At 33.3% G+C, this 26,488-nt stretch overlaps 1 protein-coding gene across 1 annotated transcript; it reads right to left on the reverse strand.

Annotated features, from left to right (window-relative positions):
* Positions 1-4,770: 4,770 nt before the first annotated feature.
* Positions 4,771-24,869, reverse strand: LOC133202393 (filamin-C-like). The gene is made up of 23 exons (XM_061338209.1): positions 23,994-24,869; positions 21,495-21,684; positions 19,267-19,332; positions 18,682-18,895; positions 17,433-17,535; positions 17,101-17,261; positions 16,386-16,799; positions 13,381-13,498; positions 12,960-13,091; positions 12,640-12,813; positions 11,950-12,057; positions 11,639-11,758; positions 11,220-11,393; positions 10,879-11,022; positions 10,653-10,778; positions 10,298-10,549; positions 9,621-9,762; positions 9,238-9,497; positions 8,705-8,953; positions 6,915-7,196; positions 6,614-6,766; positions 6,307-6,477; positions 4,771-6,118 (listed from the first exon to the last, which is right to left on the reverse strand). The coding sequence occupies exons 1-23, from the start codon at positions 24,301-24,303 to the stop codon at positions 5,853-5,855; spliced, it is 4,329 nt and encodes a 1,442-aa protein (XP_061194193.1). The 5' UTR covers positions 24,304-24,869; the 3' UTR covers positions 4,771-5,852.
* Between the last annotated feature and the right edge of the window lie 1,619 nt (positions 24,870-26,488).

A 26,488-nucleotide genomic window follows, 5' to 3' on the forward strand; every position in this document is an offset into this window, starting at 1 on the left:
AACGCGTCCATATATGTATGTAGTTTTGTGTTTCACTATATTCATACTTAGTCTAATATTATAGGGCTCAGGCAAAATGCAGGAATTTTTTCGGGGGGGGGGGGGTCCACCCCAGTCAAAAAAAATTCCAACCCAAAAATTTCTTGACAAGCAAAAAATAAAAAACAAAAAACAAAAAAAAACCCGTAAAATCCATTGCCCAAAGGTGAAAAACATCTATTTCGTGGTGGTGATAGTGGGGTCCATGTTTTCTAGGGGATCCAAAGTCATTTTTAATTTGCTTCAGAATATACTTTTAATAACTCTCCAAATCCCGGGGGGGGGGGGGGGTTTGACCCCCACCTCTCTTGATCCGCGCATGAGGGCTATTGAACTTACATGTATATTGGTGAATATTGGCACGAGTTGGCTGCTTGCGAATGCATACATGTATACGTATGTAGAGCAAACGAGTGTCAATATTCACCAACATAAGTTCAATAACTCTTATTATATAACTAAAACATTTTCCAATTGATTTAAATTAAATGTTTAAATTGAATAACTCAAAATTGATACTGAGAATTTTTCAGTATCGGTAATTAAATTGAAACTGTGCATTATCAGCGTCTGTCCTGGAAGTGTTCAATATCACATCATTCCAATAAACCTACAAAGCGTTATGATCAGCTAATTGAGGTATTTATTGAGGCTTATAGGTAATAAATATTAATCGATAATTTCAATTTTGTGTGAAAATAGACACGTCTTACCTAGCTGCCACTACTCATCAAAAATACTGCCGTTCAGCGCGGTTGACCAATCGACTTTTTTTTTGTTACAACGGGGCGTTCGATATTGAATGCCCGCGTTCGGAATGTCAGTCGCACCTCGTTATCTCGAACTCGATGGGACCAAGAAAAACGAGATATCCGATGATTCGAGATATATCGAGGGTAAAATACTTTTAAAAAAGCGGTTGGGACTTCATATACTTGGTATTCGAGATACCGAATAGGACATCTCATCAACGCAGTAAAAAGAAATAATTGGTATATTAGTTTGGAGTACTTTACTGGCGAACTACTTTTGAATGCTTTCAACGTGTTGTACCTTAAGCCAGTACCTGAATAAGCTATAGCTGCTTAAAGAATTTTTTTCTAATTCATATTGAATGGTTTTCACTGTAGACTATACCTATTTTTGATGTCGTACAGGTATTACACTTACGACAGGCAATGAGACCTCAATCATCTTCATGGTGCAAGTCTGTCCATGGTCTAAGTATATATTTCAGAATAAGAAGTAGATGTGAGTCGGTAATAAAATTTTTTGACATCGATGAATTGTCAAATACTTTGAAACGTGTTAAGCCTTGTCGTTGTTCGGTTAACACATGTGTAACAGTAACTTTCAATTTATTAATAACTGTGCATGCACAGTGTACACGCTGGAGGGTTTGAAGGACTTTACCGACCAAAGCAATATGATATTTAACACAGCACAATTAATTGGTTATAAATGTAGCTTAGAACTACATTTAAAGCTTATATTTTTGTTTGCCAAGTTAATTAAGATTTTAGTTAGACATGTATTTCAATCTCAATTCGACACTTCCCCAAAGTTTTGGGATCACGTACGTGTACAGGAATCACATCATTCTCCGTCGTCCTCGCTTCTCGTTCTAACATGACAAATACTAGGTTACGTATGACAAGCTAAGGGGCTAAAAACTGTAAGTTTCAAGGTCGTTTGTAAAAAGTCAAGGGAACGGGATTCAAAAGTTTAAGCAAAACACACAGGATCCGGGGGTGGGTGGGTGTTATCAGATGAAAAAATTGAAATACATGAATGTACAGTTACCATGTAAACACAGGGAAGTTCACAAAAAAGTCGAGCAAAATTATTCTTTATGGACATACAGCCATGCATCTTTTACTTGGATGAATCAATATGGCAAATCCTTTCCTCACATTTATTTAACGCAAAGGTTAAATGCAAATCTTGCACCTTCTCCCTCTCTTCTCGCCTTCATTCTGCCACTCCCTTTAATTATCTACCTTCTGATTGTTTTGTCGTCTCCCTGTTGATGGGGCATCAGTATCTATGCCCTATCTTTATTTCATACTATCCCCTAACATAAGGATGTTTCGAAACCTTTGTCATTGAATGGAAAAGATCTAAGACACCCAGAAAATATTAGAGACAGTGGTCCGTTTTACAATAGGACTAAGACCAAAATTTATGTTAATTGTAAAACCTTGCTAAACACATGATTCTGTTAAAAACTGCATGCATAAATAGTTTTCTAATTTTTTTAAATTTTAAGATTAAAAACAATGTTCCAATTAATGTAAGAAAAGTTATACTCAAAACTAAATTTTGGTCCTAGTATAAACTGAGATGTATATAAAAATTTGCTCAAACACCCGATTCAAACGAAGTTTGTATAAACGGAACATAAATTCCGCATATTTTCAAGTAAAAGATTCTATATCTGTATCATGCTAAACATTCATATGCGTGTTTGACTCCCAGTATTTTGCACGTTTAAAGGGTGAAGTACCAAATAAGATACTTGGACACTAGTCTTGTGCAGAAGTATAAATTTAATGTCTTCATACATGATCATTTTGAGGCTATTATTTTAAATTGAATTTGTGTATTCGAATGAAAAAAAAGTTCTATACAGAAGTAAGACAGAACACTTAGTCTAGCAATAAGGGGAATGTTGCATGCTAAAAACAGAAGTCTCTGATGAGACTGTAGCTCTACTGGTTTGTACTTATAACAAAGGAAGATTAAAGTAGCACTTGGACTTGAAACTTTGCAACAGCAATAAATAGCATAATGATCCTTGGTTTAGTCTCTTTTTGTGGCAATATTTATTGCAATCATCAAAACTGTAGGAGGAATAGCCTTTTAAAAGAATTTTACAGAAATTTTGATTTTAGTAACCATGGCAACATCAGTCAACAAAATCAAAAAAAAAAAAAATAAATAAATAAAGACAATTATGTATCTTAGTGTAGTCTACTTGTGTGCCAAGTTATACTGAAATCAGATCAAAACTGTAGGAGGAGTAACATTTTGAAAGTATTTCAAGGAAATTTCTATTTTTAGTAACCAAGGCAACACCGTTCATCGAAATCAAAAATTGATAAACAGAATTATGTATCTTACTGTCTTCTATACTTGTGTGCCAAGTTATACTGAAATCAGATCAAAACTGTAGGAGTAGTAGGGTTTTGAAAGTATTTCACAGAAATGTCTATTTTAGTAACCATGGAAACACCGTTCATCGAAATCAAAAATTGATACACAGAATTATGTATCTTAGTGTAGTCTACTAGTGTGCCAAATTATATTGAAATCAGATCAAAACTGTAGGAGGAGTAGCATTTTGAAAGTTTTTTTCAGAAATTTCTATTTTTAGTTACCATGGCAACACCGTTCATTGAAATCAGAAACCGTTAAACGGAATTATGCATCTTAGTGTAGTCTAGTTGTGTCTTAAGTTATATTAAAATCAGAAAAAAACTGTAGGAGGAGTAGCATTTTGAAAGTACTTCCCAGAAATCTCTATTTTTAGTAACCATGGCAACAACGTTCATCGGAATCTAACACCGATATACAGAATTATGTATCTTAGTGTAGACTACTTGTGTGCCAAGTTATATTGAAATCAGACTAAAACTGTAGGAGGAGTAGCATTTTGAAAAATTGTTTACAGACGGACAGACTGCTAGAGAGACAGACAGACAGACGGACGGACGACGGACACCTTACTATCGCATAAGCTCTTCTGGTCTCTGACCAGTAGAGCTAAAAAAATTATCATCATTTGCGATCATATACTGAACATCGGAGTGACGAAAGCAAGAAAGCATTTACTTGGAAAAAACGATCTAACTGTTCAATAGATCCGTATGCCCTCGGATGATGTTTTCTCTAAACTATTCAACAATATATGTATATCGTTATATTTATTCTCTTTCAAGTATATACCTTTTTTTAACTCACTTAAAACAAGTGATCTTTTCCATTTAGTTTGTCCCTGTCTGTAGTCCTGACATGTCCTTTTAGAAGGAGAGATAATTAAGAATAAGGAAAAATTTCATTGTGTCTTTTTAAAAATCTTCTTGTTAACAATCACTTGATCAGAAGATATGAAATTTATGTGGAAGCTTTGATAGATAGTGTAAATTCAAGTTTTATATTCAAATCATGACCTCCAGGGATAGCCTTTTAGGGTAGGGCCACTGCAGACAAAGAAAAGTTTATATGGAATATATACACGATTTAATTTTTTAAAGCACAGCAAAACCAAAATTAGTCTTATTCATATTGAGGCATCCTCGGGTAGTGAATTTTAAGTTTGTTCAAATCATGACACCTCAGGGTAGAGCAAGGCCACAATGAGCGGTCAAAGTTTTGCATAGAAATATACAGGATTTTTTTTTTTTTTTAAAAAAGTCTTCATCACAAGAACAGCAAAGCTTAGGATTGTTATATTAATAAGGAAGTGTTCTCAGGTAGTGTCGATTCAAGCTTGTTCAAGTACCCCCCTCCCCCCTCCCCCTCTTTGGGCAATCAAAGTTTTGCACAGGAATACATGTATATCAAAAAAATCTACTGATGAAAAGCAGCAGGCTATAGTGACTCAGGTTAACGTTAGAAAGTATCACATGTTCCTCTTTAGTGTGTCCCTCTGGATTTGTTTGGAAAACATTTTATTCTGAATTTGAAAACAGAGTATGTTTATTATGATTAATAAAAATATTCAATTTTTTAAAGGATATATAACAAGTATTGTTTATGCAATAACATTAATGTACATATATTTAAAAAGTTACATTTTGTAAAGGAAAATAACCACAATAATCAAACGAGATCTCTATGGATACTTCAAAAATGTACATATTCTAACGGTAGTTTTTCAACCGATTCATATATTTGATATACTTAACCTAGAATCTTGATAGAGCACATTTTGAGGAAATTAGTCATTTAAGAAATTACTAGAAAACTAAAAATTATCAATAAAATATATGTAATTATATTATTTACCTATTAAAATTAAGAGAGTAAAATATGTTCAGAACCTTAGACATACAAGATGCATATATATAATATTTTAATAAATGTGGAAAGTTGAAAGGAGTCAAACTTTATTCCTCTTATCTATGTGTTTTGAAAATTATTAATAAAAATACTATTTTTTCTGTTTGCATATTTATTTTTTAAAATATCAAAATAAAGAGTTACTTTTTACTTTTAAAAAAGTGCCCTTTAAAAATTTAAATTCCTGTGACATGATAAAAGCGTCATGATTCTACAACAGAGTATCCAATTCTGCAACATAATTTTCAGCAGCTCATGATCAAATTTAAAAAGACATTAATGTATCGTCATCCAATGCATTGATTATTGCTGATAATTAATCTTTGAAGCATTTTGATTTATCCTATAATTTTTCATTTCACTTGTCGGTGACTTTTAGAGGATACGTAAATAAGGATAACTACATGTCAATATTCACCTTAGGATGTCCGTTACTTAATTCAAACAGCAATAAAATTCTTCAAATAAATGACAGTGTTTGATTATCATTACTTATATATGAATAATTTGTTTACATTAAGCTATGTAACGATGTGCTTTCTGTAGGACGCCTTTGTTTTACTTAATGGCTGGAAAAGGAAATACGAGCCTCAAAGAAAATGTTACGATAAACTAATGTTTTCATACCCTTTGCTTTTTAAATCTTTCTTTTTCCCTTTATGGATTCAAAATTTATACATGATAAAAAATCTTATAAGTGGAAATAAAACGAAAATGTCAGACATAAAGAGTCCCAATAGAAATCCTATTCAATACAGAATGTTCTGATTTTCCGGTTCTCCTTGAGCCTCTTTACTGGACAATAAAGATCGAGGCAGAGAAGCTCTTCTTTCCATGAGCATGCGCTCTAGCTGCAGTTGACTTGTTGCGAGATTAACCTTAAATGGACTTCCTTCTACATGCTCGTTAGACCATAGAACGTTAATGGTGTAAAGACCTGGTTCTACTGGACTGTAGCGGCAATGAACCAGTTTGTCCTTCTGGCTAGTACGGCTTAGTTCCACATTAAAGGCACCTATTTAAAAAAAGATTTCCTAGAAATATAACACTTAATAAATTTTGGGAGTTTTTTTCTCGTCATTCCAAATACCTTTCCCGTCATTCCAAATACCTACAGTATTTTAAAAACCAATCTCATATTCCTTAAGCTTTACACTGGACAATACAAAAGAATGGTTTTAACAGTAGGCTCACTACATATACCTTTTGGGCCCATGATGACGACTTTGAGTTCTCCCGCTCCGGCCCCTTGTGCATCCACCATAAAATGGCTCTCAAACTCTGGGAGAATTCCATCATTTACCCCGGGACCATACACTCTCACTGGGTACTGCTGCTTCCGTGCTGTTTTTATGTCAATTGCATACGGACTTCCTGCAATAAAGAATAAAGTCTAAATTTTACTACCGTCTTTTCTTTCAAAGTGTTTTAAACTACTTGTACTATGAACAAGACAAAACAAAAAAAAAACACATTGGGGTAATTTAATTGATGCTGCTTAGATGTTTACCATGGACATGTTCATTTCCATACATAATATGCAGAATATGGCGCCCTGGTTGAGCTGGTCTGAGTTTAACACTATGCGTTCCATCATAGTTGTCAACCAATGTTACAGGTACCTCCGACATTTGAGGTCCAACGCACTTAACCGTTATATCCCCTTTAAACGATAAGGAAATACGCTTTTAAAAATCAATTTGTTCTCAAATTGTGCATATATCTTGTAATAAAATGAAATAAAATTTTAAAAAATTACATGTATGGTTCTTCAAGATTGCAATTCACGAACAAAAGCAAAATCTGATTACCTATTCCTGCATTTCGGGGATCGATATGTAACTGAATATCGCGCCCAACGACGCCGCTTTTGAGCGGATGGCCGCTGACGTTCACCTTGTGTGGATACACCGGCTGGTTGACGTTGATTTTGAAGGGACAACATTTCAGAGGCCGTTTATTCCAGGTAATATCTAACAGGTAAGCGCCAGGATCCGTCGGTGTGTAGGTACATCTATACTGGAGTGGACCTGTATGCTCTATCTTAACCGGAATCTCTCTATTGACGCCTGTTACTCTGACTTCCGGTTCCCCTAAATTATTCACGCATATGTCAAGTTTACTATAAAGTGAAACACGAAGTAACTGAATAAAATAAATTTATTTAGTTACTTTTCAAAAGGACCGTTTGTTTAAATTATATATATATATATATAGATATATATATATATAGATATAGATATAGATATATATATATATATATACGAGGGGTTATCAAAAAGTTCGTGGACTAGCGCCATAAAAATAAAACCGCTATATGTACATCAATGAATTTTTAAACAATTAATAAGCATCATCTTTTCTAACTGTAAAATAAACTATAAATCATAAGTTTTATTTTTTTAGTGAATCGTAAATGTTTTTGTAAGCAATGGTATGTTCAGGCGGCGCAACCTCGAAAAGAACGTATTTTACACCTGAGTGTAACTTAGAAAAACTCTATCTTACATGAGCATTTGGCATCCGAAAATCCAATTATTTCACTCAAGTGATATGACACAATTTTTTCGTAAAAGTTGCAAGTTTTACTTCATTCTGTACATTCAATGAAATTTTATCGTAAATTTTATTTTGAATGTCCAAACAAAAAAGGGGTTAAAAATAACGTCGAAATGGGGTAGGGTATCATTTTACAACATTCTATAAGGTTTCAGCCCCTGGAAAACCTGGCATAGCCTTAGAAAATGTTTAACAGGTTACAGAAAAATAAAATTCATCGAAAATACTTGTTTTTAAATACCAAAAGAGATTCAGCAAGAAAAGAAACACACGGTTAATATCGATTTGTAGCCAGGGTGTCCAAAGTCAGTCACATCGAAAAGTGACGTTGATCATTGGTTGACATTGAACGCCGACAAGAAAAATTATGTGGCAAAATCAAGAGAGGATCTTTTCCTATGTATTGATTTAATAATTACAATATTAATGCATTGAAATCAGGAGTTCATGACATTGTAAATTCATATAAACTTGACGGATTTAGGTCTTTACTTTACTCCAGAGAATCTCATCAAGATAAGTGTATTGAGGCAGAAGGAGCGTGCATTGAGAATTAATGACGTTGTCGGACGTCATGAAACTAAACGGCGACAGCGCCGGGTGATCATATAATTCCCTTTTTATTTAATGATAATTTGGCAAATAATCAACATATCAAGCTGAAATTTTCAACACTTCTTCAAATTTTGTTGTTTTATGTTCCCTATAAATTTTGTAATCAACGACTACATAGTATTAATTTTATCGCATCAGTCCACGAACTTTTTGATAACCCCTCGTATATATATATATAAGGGAAACGTTTTGTTTTAATGGAAATTAGCTTAATGCAGTAAAGAGGATATTAAGTATGTTATTAATTACGCGAATCAATGGCATAAACAACAGACATTAAATTAATTCCAGATAAGGAAAACCTTGCTTTGTAAATGCTGCGTGACATTGGTAAGTGGGTATATTTTGTAAAAAAAATATCGAAAATATAGTCAGCGTAATCTTAGACTGTTTAAAATGTGTAGCAAACAACAGAAAATACTTTAACCTTCTCCAGCGTTTCGGCCGTCTATACTGAACACAGCTGGTTTGTCGAGATGAGCATGTTTGAGCCCTTTCCCGCTCAGCACAACCTTGGAGGGGTCTTTAGTAGGGGCTGTAGGAGCAGGGTATGCCTTAACAGAGGATCTCCTAGTGGAGGGCTGACTCGATCCTTGGCTTGTAGTGTTGGACCTGCGCACAACGTTAACTCTCACGGGAAGGTCGGAATTCCCGGTTGTCGAAGAATACATACTCTCTATTAAAAATTTGTAGAGAAACAAAAATATTGAATTCAAATAATGAAATTCATAAGTCGATGAAAGGTTTTTAAGTCCAGGAAAAACAGAATTTTCCGCCATTTCAGGTGTTTCGTTTTACACTCCAAAATTGGATAATTTTCACTCTCAATTTGATAGATGCATATGCATAGAGGGTCTTCTGCGATCAAATTCATCTCATTGCCTGTCCATCATCCTAAAATTGTCGTCGAAATTGTTTAAATACTACATGCAAGGTGCACTAGAAAGAATGAAAAAATACCTGCTCTTTGTGGAAGGTACATCTTGGAAACCCTTGTTTTGGGATAACCAGTGTCAGAGGGTCTACGAATGACATTTATGGACCTTGGTGATGTGGTTCGAGATGTCGCATTATCAGGGTAGTCTTGAGCGGGCACTGGATATGTGTTTGAATTCGTAACAGCTACCTTAGGAAGCTCAAAGAGGATGTTAACAGGGCTATGAAGTGGGCTATGAAGTTGTGTTGGCTGGACTCTGGGCTGCTCGTCTGATGAGATAGACCTGTGAATCATAATAGTTCCCGCATATTGTTCTCATTTTTGCTTTCGTTTCCAGTATATATGTAGATGCTTATCACTCAAATTTAGACGTTTCAATTTTAGCAACTATATAAGGGACAGATACCTTGGCGATCCAGTGTTAAGGTTAAGGTTAATTACAGGTCTAAATAATCCGCCATTGTCCGGTGGTGGCTTGGTGGCGTATCCTAGGTACGGAGTGTTGGGTAGTGGAAAATCATCCCACTTTACATTAATATAGTGATCACCTGAAACCCAAACAAGTCTTTTTACATTACAGCTAAAGGATAATGTTTTGGACATCAAGAAAATTGTATTGTATAAAGGTGTTAATTAACACTTAGTTATTTTTTTTAATTTTCAATACACTAGGATACCTTAAATTTATTCCATGAAAAGTGCTCGAAGATAACAAAGTTGTGATGAACAGAAATCACTTTTTAAAAATACTTTTAAAGTGGGGAAAATACATATAAATAAAGTATTCGATCTATTTATTTTAACCTATTGAAATGTTCAGGATGCTTAGATTGATTACAAATTTAGTACTTTTTTCAAGATCCTATGGATAACGTTGCTTTAACCACAATCTTCAGAAAAATATCACAAATTGAAATGTACACCCAAAATTTCTACAAGTATATAGATCTCGTTTGAACAATAAATCCAAAAAGCACCAATAATATTAAAAAGAATCTTAAGGTAAAATACATGTACATGTACTTGATAGACTTTTATCTTCAATGTACAGACATAAGAATAGCAGTTAGTAACTATGGTAACCTTCTTCTTCGGGTGTAAACACCAGCGTGTGTCGACCCCCGGGTCGTATCTCTACGGCTGTTGGAATCTTTGTTGTTGGCCCACGAACGTCTGCAGTAAGTTCACCAGGTCCAGCATCCGAGGCATCGAATGGAATCTGCTTCTCCTTTCCTACGACCAATGGAATCCGTTCATTGTCATCTAGTAAAGGGCGCCATCCCCCGGATATACGAATTTTATTTGGGTCTACGACTTTTACTGTAAAAGGGCTCTCTGCATAAAAAGATTGAATGTATAACCATTATCGTTAATATTTGACTTTTTTCTAAACATATATGAAAGTTTGTTTTTTCCCGCCCCGCAACAAATTACTTACTTTCTATTGGTCGACCATCGATATTGATACGAATTTTATGAGGCCCTGTTTCCTCGGGGGTGTACGTTACATTAAATGTGCCGTCTTTGTCAGGTATTCGTGTGAAGTTAATAGGATAGTGCGGACCTAAAATGTTAGTTTTGTTAATTTCAAATGTTCATGTTAAATAAATTACATTCATTTACATCACAGAGTGAGAAAATAACCTAAAATAAGACTTATGAACCTTGTATGTCGATATGCAGATCACCCGGAAACCCTCTGGAGTCAATCTTAAATTTAGCGGGTTGGCCCACAACCCCCTTTCTTAACCCATCACCTTCAGCTTTCGGAGCTGTTAGTTCATCCACTTCAATGATGAACGGCGAACCTGTAAACAATGAATTACATACTAATTCATAATATAAACCCTTCTCTAATTTACATAAATCAATAAATTGAGCTTTTTTCTAAAGAGAATGAGCGGTAGATGCCCTTTCGTTTGGACAGCTTTCGACATCATCACTGTCAACACGTATCATTAACAAACATGAAGGTTAATATATTTTAGAATCATGACAGAGTTACCTTTTACTACCAAACCACTGTACACTAGCCACACTTTGTACGTTCCTTTGCCCCTTGGACGGAACGTGATTTGATATATTTTTGGATTCGTCTCTGTAACAGTGGCGGGGAATCGCTCGTGACCGTAAGTGATTTCCGCATCCAATCTCCCCTCCGGAGCCTCTGAGCAGTCCGCTACAGTATAAAAAAGTGATCAAATTAAAGGCAAAAAACCTATTAAATATTCCCTTAGTGTAAAAAAAACTTCAATTCTGTTAAGTGACTCTAGCGTTGATTATTTACTATTTTTTTTAATGATACAATTTTTTTGGTATCATTAAAAAAAACTCGCAGGTCAATGAAAAATTGCTTTGTCATACCATTGTGCAAGTCCCTTTGAATTGACATGCACGATATTTTGTTTTATCAGATCCCATTACCTATCAGATGAGGAAGATTACAGATCGTGCCATCCTTCATGCTGTAAACTTTCACATCCACAGAATCCGATATTGAGATTTCGAATGGTCCACCCGTGACGTAATCAATCTGCCAGTCACCTACAAAATCGTAACAAGATACATACTCCTGTTTCTTTTTCATACTGGGGTCATTCATGCGTTTATGGCTATTACATTGTAAGGGTCATTCAAACAATTTTGTAAGCTTTAGTAAAACTTGTTTATTAAGCAAATAGAAGCGTTACAAACTGTCATAGCATTAGAAATTCGTGACGCGTTAAATAACATACAAGATGCTTTCACTTTAAATTTTCCATCCTCTTCTTCAGTTATTTCAGAGTAGAAAATAGCACGCCTATGCATCCCTTCACCGTCTGCCCCAAGTAAAATTTCATCGTCTGAAACAAATTTATTTTTCATACATTGTAGTATAAAAACTTTAAAAAGTACCAATATTCACAATTTTAACGATCACTTCTTGCCCATACTAAAGCGTAACTAATTGAAAAGGAATATGATTTAAAAAAATATAATGTACAAGTATATTCATGTATAATCGTACTCAAAATATACTTTTATAGTTCCATGAATATGTCTTACTAATTTTTTTTAAAATGCATATCAGGATAATTATTCTGGTTTCCCACTAAATTTACCAATTTTAACACATCTATTAATTTTTAAATTTATATTAAATGATGTGCAATTTAGTATGCACAGTATATCATGATAATATGGTAGCACTCAGAAAACTTTAGGGTCGTGGTGGTTAATGACGGGTTGTTAGTTTTCATCACGATTTTAGTCAAAAAAGATCGACAGACTATAGTTCTTACAAACGTCAGCGACTTGTTTTGGAGCTATGAATGAAACAAAGCAAAACATTCAAACCTCACATTTATTACATGTACCTTAGTGTTACTTGTATTTATTTTATTTATTTGTTGTCAGAAAAAGGAAGAACGACATGTCATACTAACCTCTGATTTCTGCCCGGTTAAAATTGACTGTGACGTAATGTAATCCTTTGAGGTAAGGAGTGAAATTAACATTGTAGATGCCACGGCCATTGTCTGAGCAGAAGGACGACACACGTCCTTTGTCATTTTTTACGAAAATTTCTAAATCCCCTTTACCAGCTTCGGAACAATCAACTGAAAAGTGATAAATACTTATTATCATTAGCTTAAGTAGTATAATAGACAAAAAAGGTTTATAAAAATATAAGATTCAGATATCAAATAGAAGAATAATTAAAACTGTTTTTTAATGAATTTTCAAAATTGTTTTCAATTTTCACCTTTAAATCTATTCGGTCTTCCAACAATTCCACCTTTTAGATCAATGACCCTGACCCTTGAGGGGTCACAAACATCTACAGGACACGAGTCGATACGTTTGCCTTGACAATACAAGGCAACCCTCCATTCTCCTTTCAAAAAAAAATTAAAGAAAAATAGTCAAACTCTTAAAGATATGGCTCTAAAAAAATTATAAAACGCTACGTTTCCTTACAAAAAATTTTTTTGTCTTTAACAATAAATTCCATCAAATTTTGCTCCTACGTCATAAAATTTTCTTGAAAATTTCATTTTTATCTCCATTTTCTTTTAAAAACTAACAAAATTGCCGTAAAATTCAATTTTATATTCAAAGAATCGTTCATTAAATTAGAATTACACCAAGGCAGGAGGAATTCGAAGCCAAAAATAATAATTTACCTATTTCATCGGGTTCGAACTGTGCATTATATGTACCAACACCGGACATTTTGATCACACGGCCATTTGGAGACACAGCTTTGATTTTGATATCATCTTTCAGTAAAATATCATCTGTCTGTTAAATTAAAAAAGCGATTTTTTCAGTTTAAAGTCATATTTATTGTCTTGGAGTGGTTTTATAAAGCACGCAGCATTGGCTCTGCGTGTCTACGAGTATGTAACGTATTAGAGTCCATGAGGAATGCAACATTTTCAAAGATTTAAGCAACCAATATCTTTATCTTCGTGTCAGGAAATCCTGGCCAGATTCGACATCGATGAACTCAATAAAAGTGTCATTTATGCTAATCAACCATATTTTCTTAAGATACGCCAGACAATCATTGGCTGCTGCTTTGAAGGGGTAGATCCAAAGTTTTTCACTTCTTGGGGTAGAACCTAAAACTTCTACACGAAAAGTCCTAGAAACTTGTAACGGGCCTCTTGACATTGAACTTATAATTGGGTCAAAGATCAAGCTTATTGTTAACATACCGGCGGAATTTGCTGATAGCAATGTAATGCCGGTACCTTGACCTTTGACCTTCAGGTTTCTAGGAACCTTCAAGTCCTATTTATATGTCTACATGTAGGTATGATCTTACCTTCCTTACTTTCAACCCTCTCCCCAGTCCCCTTCTCAGTGCAATAACGTAGAATATTAGTCTTATAAAACCAGACTTCGGATCGGGATCGACATTATATTTTTTAGGTACCGTTGTGGTTGTCAAGACCCTATCGAAATTTTCTGGGAATTTTGATTGTCATTGTTTTATGTACCTAAAAATTATAAACTTTAACGGCAAGAAGAACAATTTCGGTACTTGCTTTTCTGAAAAGTAAACGGAGAAACTAGTTATACATTTTAACCGGGAATTTCTGATCATGTCATTAATTATACCGGTATTCATTTTCTCTGATATGATTCGTTATTTTGCTGCCTAACATTCTTCTATTTTGCATATGGAATTTTATTTTAAAAATCATTGTCTGCAAGTAACCCCTACACTGCATATTTCACTTTCTCTTCGAGAAAAAGGTAACCATAGACCTCTTTCCTATTATGCATTTAAAAGCAAAATTTCCAATTAATATGAATGTTATATTATTCTTAGACCCTCTCTGTCAGTCTATGCCATAAACTCAACTTATTTAATGACATATATATCCTCAGGAATTTTTAAGAAAAAAACCCTCTATTTATAAACTGGCACTACTTGCCAAGCTTATGAAATAGGGATTAAATTAGTGATCAGTAATCCAATCCCTACTTTTGCTTTCTAATGTCAAAAAAAAAATTTAAAGGTTGCAGGTTCGTACAAATTTCATTTTCTTTTTTAATTTTCTTTTTATGTTATATTCTTTTATGTATTCATTTCTTTATTCTATTTTTAGCTCACCTGAGCTGAAAGCTCAAGTGAGCTTTTCTGATCACCCGTTGTCCGTCGTCCGTCCGTCTGTCTGTCCGTCCGTCTGTAAACTTTTCACATTTTCAACTTCTTCTCAAGAACCACTGGGCCAATTTTAACCAAATTTGATACAAAGTATCCTTGGGTGAAGGAGAGTGTAAATTGTTAAAATAAAGGGCCAAGTTTACTTACAAGGGGAGATAATCAAGAAAAGACAAAAATAGGGTGGGGTCATTAAAAAATCAAATCTTTTTCTCAAAAACCACTGGGCCAAAAATATTGAAATTATATGGAAGCATCCTGGGATAGTGTAGATTCTAAATTGTTAAAATCATGACACCCGGGGGTAGGGCGGGGCCACAGTAGAGAATCCAAGTTTTACATTGAAATATTTAGGAAAAATCTTTAAAAATCTTTTCCTCAAGAACCACTGGGCCAGAATAGCTGAAACTTATGTGGAGGCATCCTGGGGTAGTAAAGATTCTAAATTGTTCAAATCAGGACCCCCTGGGGTAGGGCGGGGCCACAATAGGGAATCCAAGTTTTACATTAAAATATATACGAAAAATCTTTAAAAATCTTCTTTTCAAGAACAACTGGACCGGAAAAGCTGAAACTTATGTGGAAGCATCCTGGGGTAGTGTAGATTCTAAATTGTTCAAATCAGGACCCCCGGGGGTAGGGCGGGCCCACAATATGTATTACATGGGGGGAAATCTGGTAAAGAACAGCATGGCCAAAGTTACTCAGGTGAGCGATGTGGCCCATGGGCCTCTTGTTGAATATGGACCCCCCCCCAAAAAAAAAAAAAACAAAAACACGAAGATGGAAGAGCCTTTGAATAATAAGTATCCTAGCTTTAAATTAAAATCTGTAAACTTAAGGATCCCTCCCTCAACTCCCTTAAGGTATTCAATGTATAACGAAGGTATATTGAACAATTTTGAATCATTTTAAACTAGTTAAATATGGATTGCTAGATAACGATGAAAGTGAAATGAACCAAATTCACATGACTGATATCATAAAAGAAGCCGGCCATTTTGCACCTTAAATGTTTTTGAAGAGTTATCTGCCCTTGATGAAAAGAAGAAAATTTTAATTTTGTCAAATAACTGTGGTAAATGATTCGTTTTATTACATATTTTAATAAAGAGAGAGTTTATGCATATTTTCAACAAGAGATTTGTATGAAGTTCAAATTACTTTTTACAATATCTTAAAAACACATGCACTTCCCATAGACTTCAATGTAAAATTCAAGGTGCAATTAATTGGACAATAATCAAGATTTTGTAAATTCCTTTGGTAGAGTATTTTTATTTGACAACACCTTCAAAATGCTACCATAATTAAAAATATCGGGCCATTCATTTATTAGGTACAAAATATGGTCGTTATACATTGTATTCTTTTTCTTGCCCTACTCACTCTCTTGGGGGAATTACTTATAAGTATTAGCGTGAACTGCTTTTTTATTGAGTTCATTCCAAATATGGAGTGCGTATGGTTTTCTCGGCAAGAATAAGATTTAAAAATTAACTTTTTGCTTACCGTTGTCGACATGATGACACCAACAGAGTACGTATCTACTTTAACCCCTCCAGTCGGATCCGAGCGGATTTTCTTTGCTTTTCTCAGTGAAGGTTGTCGAATAAGATTATAAGTAACATTACTATCTACCGTGTCATGATAGCCATTAACTTCCGGTTTCTGTTTTGGTCGTGGATCAGACGTGACGTAGGTTCCGTCAATACGAAATGAACTTTCGGACTTAGTTTCTGCCCCATTGATTTGATAGGAACTGACCCTTGGTCCATTGTTAATCCGTTCGATTCGGAAAGACCTCGTCCTGTCCGGTTTATTGGCACCGGGCTGGATAATTGTGTATTTTGAGTCTGTTGTATTTTGAATTGGAATCACAGTTTCTGAAGGAATCACGGTTTGTCTTTCGTCACAGACAATTATCTAAAAATACAATTACTATAACAATATCAAGTAAGTTTTGTTATTTATTAGAAAATTAATGCCAATATTGCTACATCAACTCTTATTACTCATTTAAATTACTGTATGGTGTGTGGACCTGTTGACTAATATGCACGGTAAATATTATCTAAAAATATTCTCCATGCACATATGTTAATTTTATGAACAATGTAAGAATGCTTTGTAATTAAAAAGGATATATTTTAAAAAATCTGAAGAACAAGACGCATCACATGACAATGATTTTTAGGCTTATATTTTCTCACATTTAGTGATTTACCTGTTTCTGCTCATACTTTGAAAAAGCTGATATGGAAACTGGTTTCATATTTATGAATTTTGCAGCATATGCCATAATGCCGAGATGTTCCGAGTCTTCTTCAGCCATATCTGCTGCAGTAATTACTGGATAAATACCGAGAGACTGTGCGCCATCAATACCTGCAAGATATTAATTATGCATTGAAGAAACAATGTTTCACTGATTAGTAAAATGTAACTGACTAGTTAATAAATTGATCTCCGTTTAAGGACGAAAAGCAAGAATGCCAAAAGCAACAGTATGAATTTGATGAAGTAAATGTCAATATAAAATGAATTCTATTTACAAACCGTATTGCAGCCTTTCTATATTAGAGGCGGTGTGGTAGTCCCCAAGGCTTCCCCCTAGATTGGTTACTAACTTGCACAAGACTCGTCCGTCGTTCCAGTCAGTCTAAAAGAATATATTTATGAACATGACATGGCGTCTTTGTAAAAGCCATTAAGGTGTAATATCCCTCTGCTCTAATTTCACCATTTTTTTTTTTTAAATTCTCAACATTGATTTTCATCAACAACAAAGAGCATGAGTTTCAAATGGAAAATAAAGTATGAAGCGTTGCTTACTTTTTCAGAAACGAATTATTATTATATCTAATCATGATAGGAAGAAAATTTGAGACAGTGAAAAGAAAGATCAATAATTTATTATCTCAACATAAAATTATAAAATATGAGGTATATATGAAAATAGTATTCAGTGTCATATACATATTTAATTCATATCAGAAAACATAATAAAGTGTTGTTTTTTAAATCAGAATACTACATTGTTTTATGTGCTTGTAATAAAAAAAAAATACCAATCTACAAGTTTTATCTTTCTATCTACAAGAGTTAATTTCTTCAAAATGAAAGTTAAGGGAGAAAATTTTATTGATAATAGATATTCTGCACCCAATACATGATAAAATACTGTAGCATTAAAAAAAGTTTATTGAGAGATAAAAATACCTCTGAATCAGTTTTAAGAGTTTAAAAGAACTGAGTACAAAGTTTTAGGTCAAATATTATAAGCAACTATCAAAAATGTTGGCAAATGAAAATAGAATTCAATACTTGTAACATAATTTAAATTTGGTAGAATTTGACTATATAGAGGTACTTATTACATGTATTAATCTCTGGAAAGACAAATCACCGAACAGCTAGGAATGAATTCATTGGAAAGTTATCTCTCTTACCAGAGGGACATTTCACCTTAAGTCTAAATATTATGTACATTATATTGTACTTGCTTACAGTGTATATATGAATTTAATGTACATGTACTTATAGACAATGCAATAGAAAAAAAGAACACTTCATGTTTTATTTTAAATATTTTTAAATGGAACTGAATTTTTGGTGTGAGAAAAACAATATAATTAAATGGTTCTCAAGTTTATTATGTTCCATACAATATACAATAAATACACATTATCAGCTATAAGCGTTAATATATTCAAACAGTTTGCCCAACAAACCTGTTTATGTATGCAATTGCATTGATTCAAATTCTAATTAAATTCTTACCCCCTTACAGTGGTGGTAAACTAACCGTGAAATTGGACACTGGGATGTCCCTGACTAGAGACTGAACGCGCTGAAGCGTGGCGTTAAAACCTGGGGATCCGACTTTTAAGAAATATGATAAGTATGTAATGCAGGATAGCTCGTCCAGCTGGGAACTTGCGAGGTGTTCTGGATTAAGAATGAGAGGAATTCCGAAATGCTTGCGGGCTATTTTGATTCCATTTTGACAGTTGCTGAGCCTGTAAAAAACAATAATCATTATTCAACAGAAACCTGTCACTTGAAAGATGAACTGATTCATAATAGTCATGTTTAAACTACAATCAAGTTGAACACTTGATGTAGACAAAATGATCCTTTTAATTAAAATAAGATTTTTCTCTTTTTTTTCATAAATCTACCACATAAAACAGCATAATTTAATCTCTAATTAAATACCATATTTTATCATGAATGAATATAAAAATGAATTTAGAAAAAGAACTGTATTTGAAACAGAAAAAGTCTTAAACTCTAAAATGACGTATTTTCACATGTTGTGCGTGTAGCTGCTAAGCATATGTATATCTCTAAGGATTTAGATCTATGTTGTAGGTTCGCTTTAACTTGCCTGTTTTGTCCCCTTAGATGTTTCCAATTTGGGTACAAACCGGGACTACAGAATTCTATCAGCGCACTGCAATACAAAATTGTAATGTACCATGTTAGCTTTTCATGACCGACTTACACGACACAAGTAAAGGCAATTTTATCTTTATAAAAAATGATTTTATTGCATAAAAAATTATTTCAAAAGCTCTATTATAAACAAAATCTGTCCCGATTCATTTAGATTGATAAATACCCTACAGTTCTGAAGAATATTACTATGAAATTCCTGATATATTAGAGTACAAGAACATTAGATGCAGCTCAATTTTGTGAAAAAAAAAATGAAATGAATCTCCTATTTTCATCACAGGTACTTGGGTCTTGGTTTATAAATATGTATGTACCTTATTGATATGTAAAAAAAGTACTTTTTTTACATATCAATAAGGTACATTCATATTTATAAACCAAGACCCAAGTACCTGTGATTTTCATAACAGTTGTCAGTTCTGTTCTGAAACTTGACGATGTTATTATGACCTGACACTTTCCATTCAGGGTCATTGATGCGCTTCAAGTAACAAACAGATCTGTGTAAGAGTATCAGGCCATACTTCAAATCTGAATATGTTACTTATAATGACAAGCTTGTACTCTCCATTTAATTCTTTCAGTATGCTAAATTGTCGGCCGTCCTGCTTTTAGGCGATTTTATCGGAAAATAATTTTTTTCGCAAAAAAGTGCCGAATCGCGGAAAAGTGGAACAGCGGAATAGTCAAGGGATTATTACCCTAGTTTAGACCAACTGATATCATTATATTATGTATTTTTCCTCAATTTTAAGGCTGAAGATACTTAGATTTATAAATTATTTTGAAGGGATATTTAAGAGAGAGAAAACAATCGGTTATATATATATATATATATATATATATATATATATATATATATATATATATATATATATATATATATATATATATATATATATATATATATATCTTTGCAGATTGTCCAATGTCTCTAAATATTAAAATGGCGTAATACATTTGTTACAAATACCAAAAGACTATTGAATACAATTTCTCTCAGCTATAAATTTCAAAACGAAAAAAAAAAATGTGAATTTTCGCTCTATTCCACGTTCCAATCAACATACCGTGTTCAGAATGTATAATGTTTCAGCAATAATTTCTTACTAGATCGACACGCAACTTACTTCAAAGCGATATCATAATGATAAAGTTGTAAGATAAAAGATATTCAAATTTTATTTGGACTTAATGCTTACATGTACGACACAAGAATAAATAAAAATCACCTTCATGATTAAGATTGATGGATATCATTTTTTTTAATGTCTCAAAAACCAACCTAGATTTGGTCCGCAATTATACTTCAGTTCGCATATTTCATTTTGATGAATTTGAATGGAAAAGGTTGCGACAAGGAACTTTTGCGAAAGTGAATTCGATTTCAAAAGTGTCTGTAAGTCTTTTTATGTGATAATCCTACATTGACTCACTTCTTTATATGGAAATGGTTTTCAATGTAGTCACAGACAATTACGTCATATTCTAACACCGTCACTAGGGCATAGATCAGAATCTTACTTATTATACTTAGTACATTCTAAGAATGTCAACATAATGAAAAAAAATGTTTGCTTTGTTACCAATAGACAACTTATATCCAGCGTTTTTGGAGCATATGTTGTGTAACGAATTTTGTAAGAGAAATTTTGTTTTTATTTGTATTTGTGTTTTACTCTTGATTTCATGGTAAATATTTAAACTTTAAACACGCACCATACATAAAAACACATACATATAACCATGTAAAAGACGGTTAAGAAACCACGAGCAATACTTGTACCAGTAATTCAGGTTTACAATTAATTCTCCTCAGGTTCTAAACCTGTTTGGCAATGTACTAAAATTTTGTTTGTTTTTGTGCATTTCTCAAGGCTAGAAAGCCATGAAATCTTGCCAAAAGACAATTAATTTTACTGCCTCGGGCGGTTATTTGTAAAAAAAAAAAAAATAACACTCTAGTTTAGGTGTTGACATACGCATACGACACTTTATTGAATCTTTCCCATTAATGCTCTTTAAAAAATTTTGATTGAACTTATGTGAATCATTGATTGGGCCCTGTGCAATACATGCAGGTGACTACCGCATAATGGACTATATAAATTTGTCAAATCACGAAAAATATTTTCAGAAAAAAACCCTCAGACTTACTGTAGGGCTACTCCGTCATTCCAGTCAGTTGTAAAATTAGTGATGTTACATTCCGGAATAACAGCTTGTAGCCATGCCAACATCCAGTTCTTGTGCTGGATATTAGACAGTCCCACCTGATAACGGAGGATCAGCTGCCAAATGAGGGCAAGAACCAGTTTAATGTTGCCTTCTGTGATATCTGTACAACCTAAAGGGAATACAATAATTACGAATCAGTTTCAAGAGTTTTTTTTAATCCACTTTGAGTAAAATAGGAGTTGGCATCACAATAGAACAGTTGAATGTAAAAAAAAAAAAAGATTTATCCATAGACATTATTCCAGTTTTCTTTATTGACATTTATATTGGAATCCACTTTATCATCCAAGATTTAATCTTTCAAGATGCAATGTTTAAATTTTTGTTGCTCTGGGTTAAACTACGTGAATGTATGTATCACTAGACACAATTTATATCCTGTGAAACTCAAAGAGCCCACCGTGGTCCTAGGAAATATTCAGCTAAGAAGCTTATGTCCTGGCATAAAACGATGTGCACGAAATCAAATAATTAATAAAACAACAGATATGACGACTGCTTGAGCATAAAAATAATATGAAAGGCAAGTGAGGTGGAATGAACATCGTTTTGGAGAAAACTTGTTCAACTTAATAAAAACGTTTGTCAAAGGCGATTAGTATTGATATGGTCGTGTTACGGCATAGTTGGACCTAATTAAAGGCCCGCCGCGAAATGGACAAAGTATCCTTTCTTAGGAGGATAACTGTTAACATATACTAAAGATAATTTATATATTCACCAAATTACGCAAATCTAGGAGAAATCTCATGCTGTGTCATTGTTCTCACTTCCATGCATTGAGTTCACGACATTGTTTAAGTTAAAGTAAAGGTCAATCTGATTTCGTTATAATTAAAGAGATTTCGCAGGATTCTGAGAGGAAATATATATAAATATATATTACAAAACACTTCCTTAACTTTGTTTCAGCGCAACTTAACATTATAATTATTTGAAACACATTAAAAAGGAAATGCGAAACAAAGTTTCCCGTCGGGTCAAACGGATAATAAAAAAATATTCTCCTGACCATTGTAACGGTTTAGAACAGACTAATTACAAGGTAGAAAATAGGAAGGCCCACTTTAAAAGTCGAACTTCACATTTAATGCCCCATTAAAGCATTGTAAAGGTAATACTTTGTGGGAACCAATATATTGTTGATGTTTTATCGGTTCATTGAAAAGTGCTTTCCCATTTAATGACCAACGCGAGTGCTTAATACATGGACCAAATATGCAGCCAGGAAGATAAAAAAAAAACAGCTTGACCTTCGAGCGCTTATTCATTGCAAATACATGTATGACATTTTTTGTCGGTCTAATAGTATTTATTTTCATAAAGAATACAAGAAGTTTCGAATACCTTAACAATTTTAAAAAGCTAGTCCATCCTAGTCGTTAAAACGTAACTATACAGGTTTATCAACTTTTATTTCAGATAAAAACGCCCACAATCAAGTGAGGTGTGGATTTCTGATCAAAACATGCATATTTTTTTCTTTCATACTGATTTTTTTTTGTAGTCGCTGAAGGCTAACCAAAATGAATATCAAAAGAATTAATTAGAAAAGTTGGTGAATATAAAAAAATATATGGATACCCCACGATTGCAAGTTGTTGGAAAAAATCACTTTGAAGCATATCAAGTATTTAATTTAATTATATAATGACTAAAGGCGTGGACAGAATCATCTTGTTACACGCGTCTTCATTAATGTGTACCAGGAAGCATTGACCTTGAAAATAGTAAAACACTACACTCACAGAATGCACTTAGATAAACTAAAAATACAGTCCACCTTCTCGGTAACAATTGTATTTTCCCCCATGATGTTTAGAAAATCATTATGCATTGAGATACAATATTCATATTTTTCACTATAAAGATCCTTGTTTTATCTTTTTAATGAATCGTAGACGTAAGTCAAATCAAACTTAAATTCCGATTCAACCAACATGTCATGTTGCTATTGTTATTGTCACTTTTCAAAATCCACTGATAAGCCAAGAGGCGAAAGCGCTGTGGATTAAAGTGCCATCTTCTACGAAATCTTTATTATCTTATTATTATTAAAATCTTTATTATTTCAATTATATATATATATATATATATATATATATATATATATATATATATATATATATATATATATATATATATATATATATATATATATATATATATATATATATTTCAATTATATATATATATATATATATATATATATATATATATATATATATATATATATATATATATATATATATATATATATATTTCAATTATATATATATATATATATATATATATATATATATATATATATATATATATATATATATATATATATATATATATATATATATAAGTGATTCAATGTGTCCTTGACCTGAAAAATCTGAAAAATAATAATATATAGCCTACACTTCTTACCTATATTTACAATTCGAACATTATCTTCTCCGATAGCTTCCAAAGCTACATTTAAATTCTGCAATGCTTCATGGGGATTGCTTGGGCGCTCCACAGCACCAGATATACGTCGGCGCTGTAAGACCTCCAGAAGTGCTACCAAACTGACCCCATCTGCAAGGTCAGTCCTAAGGTCATGGATGGACAGTCCGCGCATGCGCAGTTGCTCGTTGACCCAATTGGTAAAAGTGTTCTTTTGAATGTTGACCCATTCTGCGTTGCTTCTTGGTACAAGCCCAGATTGATAGCCGTTCACAAGAAATCCTGACATTAGAAAAGCCTCAAGGTTGCCAGCTGACACATGAAGGGGTGTGTTTTCAAAGCATTTGGTTTATGAATAACTCTGGTAAGATACAAAAAGAAACACACATTCTTTTGATTTCACATTTGTGAAAATTACTCCTCACGAATAACACAACATTCAAAATTTTATCCTTACGATATCAGGTAGGAAAATTAAGAAGTTTAGTCAAGTCGAAACTCCAAAAATATCGCACATGAATTCTAACTAAATGAATAACGTACTTGGTGACAGTTTGATTCATACGAAGACAAAATTAATACAACACTTATCCGCATTATGCAAAAGCGACGACTTCATATAGCACAGTCAAGATTATAGCAGAGGTGAACGGCCACACCTGAGTGATCCCGAATGATCAGATCAAGTCATGATTCGGAACCTGAATTGAGCATCTTCTAATGACATTACAAATTTATCAAGCGTGGCAGTTTGACGACACCTATAACCACAAAATCACTCTGAACCGGTTTTGTGTATTCAGTGAAAAGTGAAAACATCCCACTGACAGATTTCATTAAGAATTCCGACCTTTTGACGTCTTCTGCTTGTATGTACAGAATGTGACACTTTTCTGTTTTCAGCAGAATCAGATCATTTGTTTCGTCACAGCCTGTATAAGTTAATGTACATGTAAAACTTAAATATACTTTACTGCTACAAAGTACCTTTTAAAATAAGTATATGTGTCCATTGTATTTTGTATGCGTGTCGACTGGATTGAATAGCTGAAGATGTAATGGTTTTAAACGTATTCGCCTTACCACAATTCAATTAGATAACCAGCAAACATAATCAGACTATAAGTAGGTGCATGGAAGGATAAGATTTCTGATTTAGTATAAAAAAAAAATTAGTCATGCGGCATTTTAAGGAATATAAACAGTATCGTTTTATTTACCTGTGAATAATTAAACGGCTTTGTGGATATTCAATGTGCACAATTTTACGACGGAAGAGTAAAATTAATAAGCATGTTATTAATTAATGTGTAAGATACTAATTTGTAAATTACTTAATATGAAGGTTTGAAAGTGGTTCGAGCTCTGTGTTATATATAAGTAGAATATGCATGCTAGGATGCGTAAGACTGCAAAAAGTGAAATCCGATTACAAACTCGATTTCATTATGAACGTAACTTAGATGATGCTCCATAAAGCCATGGGAATAATTATACTTATAGTCATCAACGGTATAGCTTTATGAAAAAGCTTAGCCGTCATCAGCAATTACCTTAAACAGTAAACTGACATACAACCTATCAGGCCGTATTATTCCTTAGCAGTTCTTTGTATTTCGATTCTTCATCAGCCTTTTACAGACATTAGTCATTCCATGTGTAAGACATTGCAAAACAAGGTAAAAAAGAATATAAAATATAAATTTTAAGTTTGGATGCAATGTAGAACATTTCTGTTTACCACGAAAATATGGACACACTTTTTAATAATTGCTTTTAAAAAATAAAGCGTCAGTTTCATTTATTGGAATAATTTTCTATTGTTCGTTTAGTCGAATTTTTTTTAGGAATGATAATCTTGAAAAATTTTTCATTCATACAAAATTCAAAAAGCTTTGCCGTCTTAAGCAACAGCCTTAGACAGTAAACTGACATACACTTATCAGGTCTTATTATTTTTGAGTCCTGTAGTTCTTGATTCTGTATATCTTCAACTGCTTTTTACAGAAATTAAATTAGCACTCTCTTCCATCGACTCATTCACCTCTGCCGATGGCTCACGTATATCACAGTGATAAGCACGAGAAATAAAGCGTTTGTTACTAAAGTCCAGGCTTTTTGACAACATAGACAGCTGCTTTTTCAATAAAAATGCAACTCGTAAATTTATTTACCTTGTCATTGGTCATTTGCAAAACTATTTAGTTAATATACACAGAAGTACTCGGAAGTTGATATTAAAAGGATGCTCGAGTTTCTGATTGAAAATACATGTATCTACTAGTATGTAGTTTTTCGAGATCAGATCTCCCAACAATCTGTCGAAATTCCCATGGGCACCAATTGCTCCCTGTTATTAGCATACCTATTTTTGTATTCATATGAAACAATTTATCCAAAACCTTATACATGAGAAGAAGAAAACACTTGCTGGAGCCTTCAACTCGTCATTTAGATATATCGACGACATACAT

The sequence above is a fragment of the Saccostrea echinata genome, unplaced genomic scaffold, assembly GCF_033153115.1.
Source record: "Saccostrea echinata isolate AGI-Se365-2 ecotype Australia unplaced genomic scaffold, CSIRO_AGI_Sech_v1 ptg000047l, whole genome shotgun sequence".
NCBI classification, from domain to species: Eukaryota; Metazoa; Mollusca; class Bivalvia; order Ostreida; family Ostreidae; genus Saccostrea; species Saccostrea echinata.

Excerpts from the sequence above, each read along its gene's own strand:
- LOC133202393 (XM_061338209.1), bottom strand. The coding sequence starts at position 24,303 with ATGTCAGGATTTCTTGTGAACGGCTATCAATCTGGGCTTGTACCAAGA. Across the intron at positions 21,685-23,993 it reads TGTTCGAATTGTAAATATAG|GTTGTACAGATATCACAGAA; the intron begins GTAAGAAGTGTA and ends TATTCCCTTTAG. Across the intron at positions 13,092-13,380 it reads GTTCGAACCCGATGAAATAG|GAGAATGGAGGGTTGCCTTG; the intron begins GTAAATTATTAT and ends TTTTTTTGAAAG.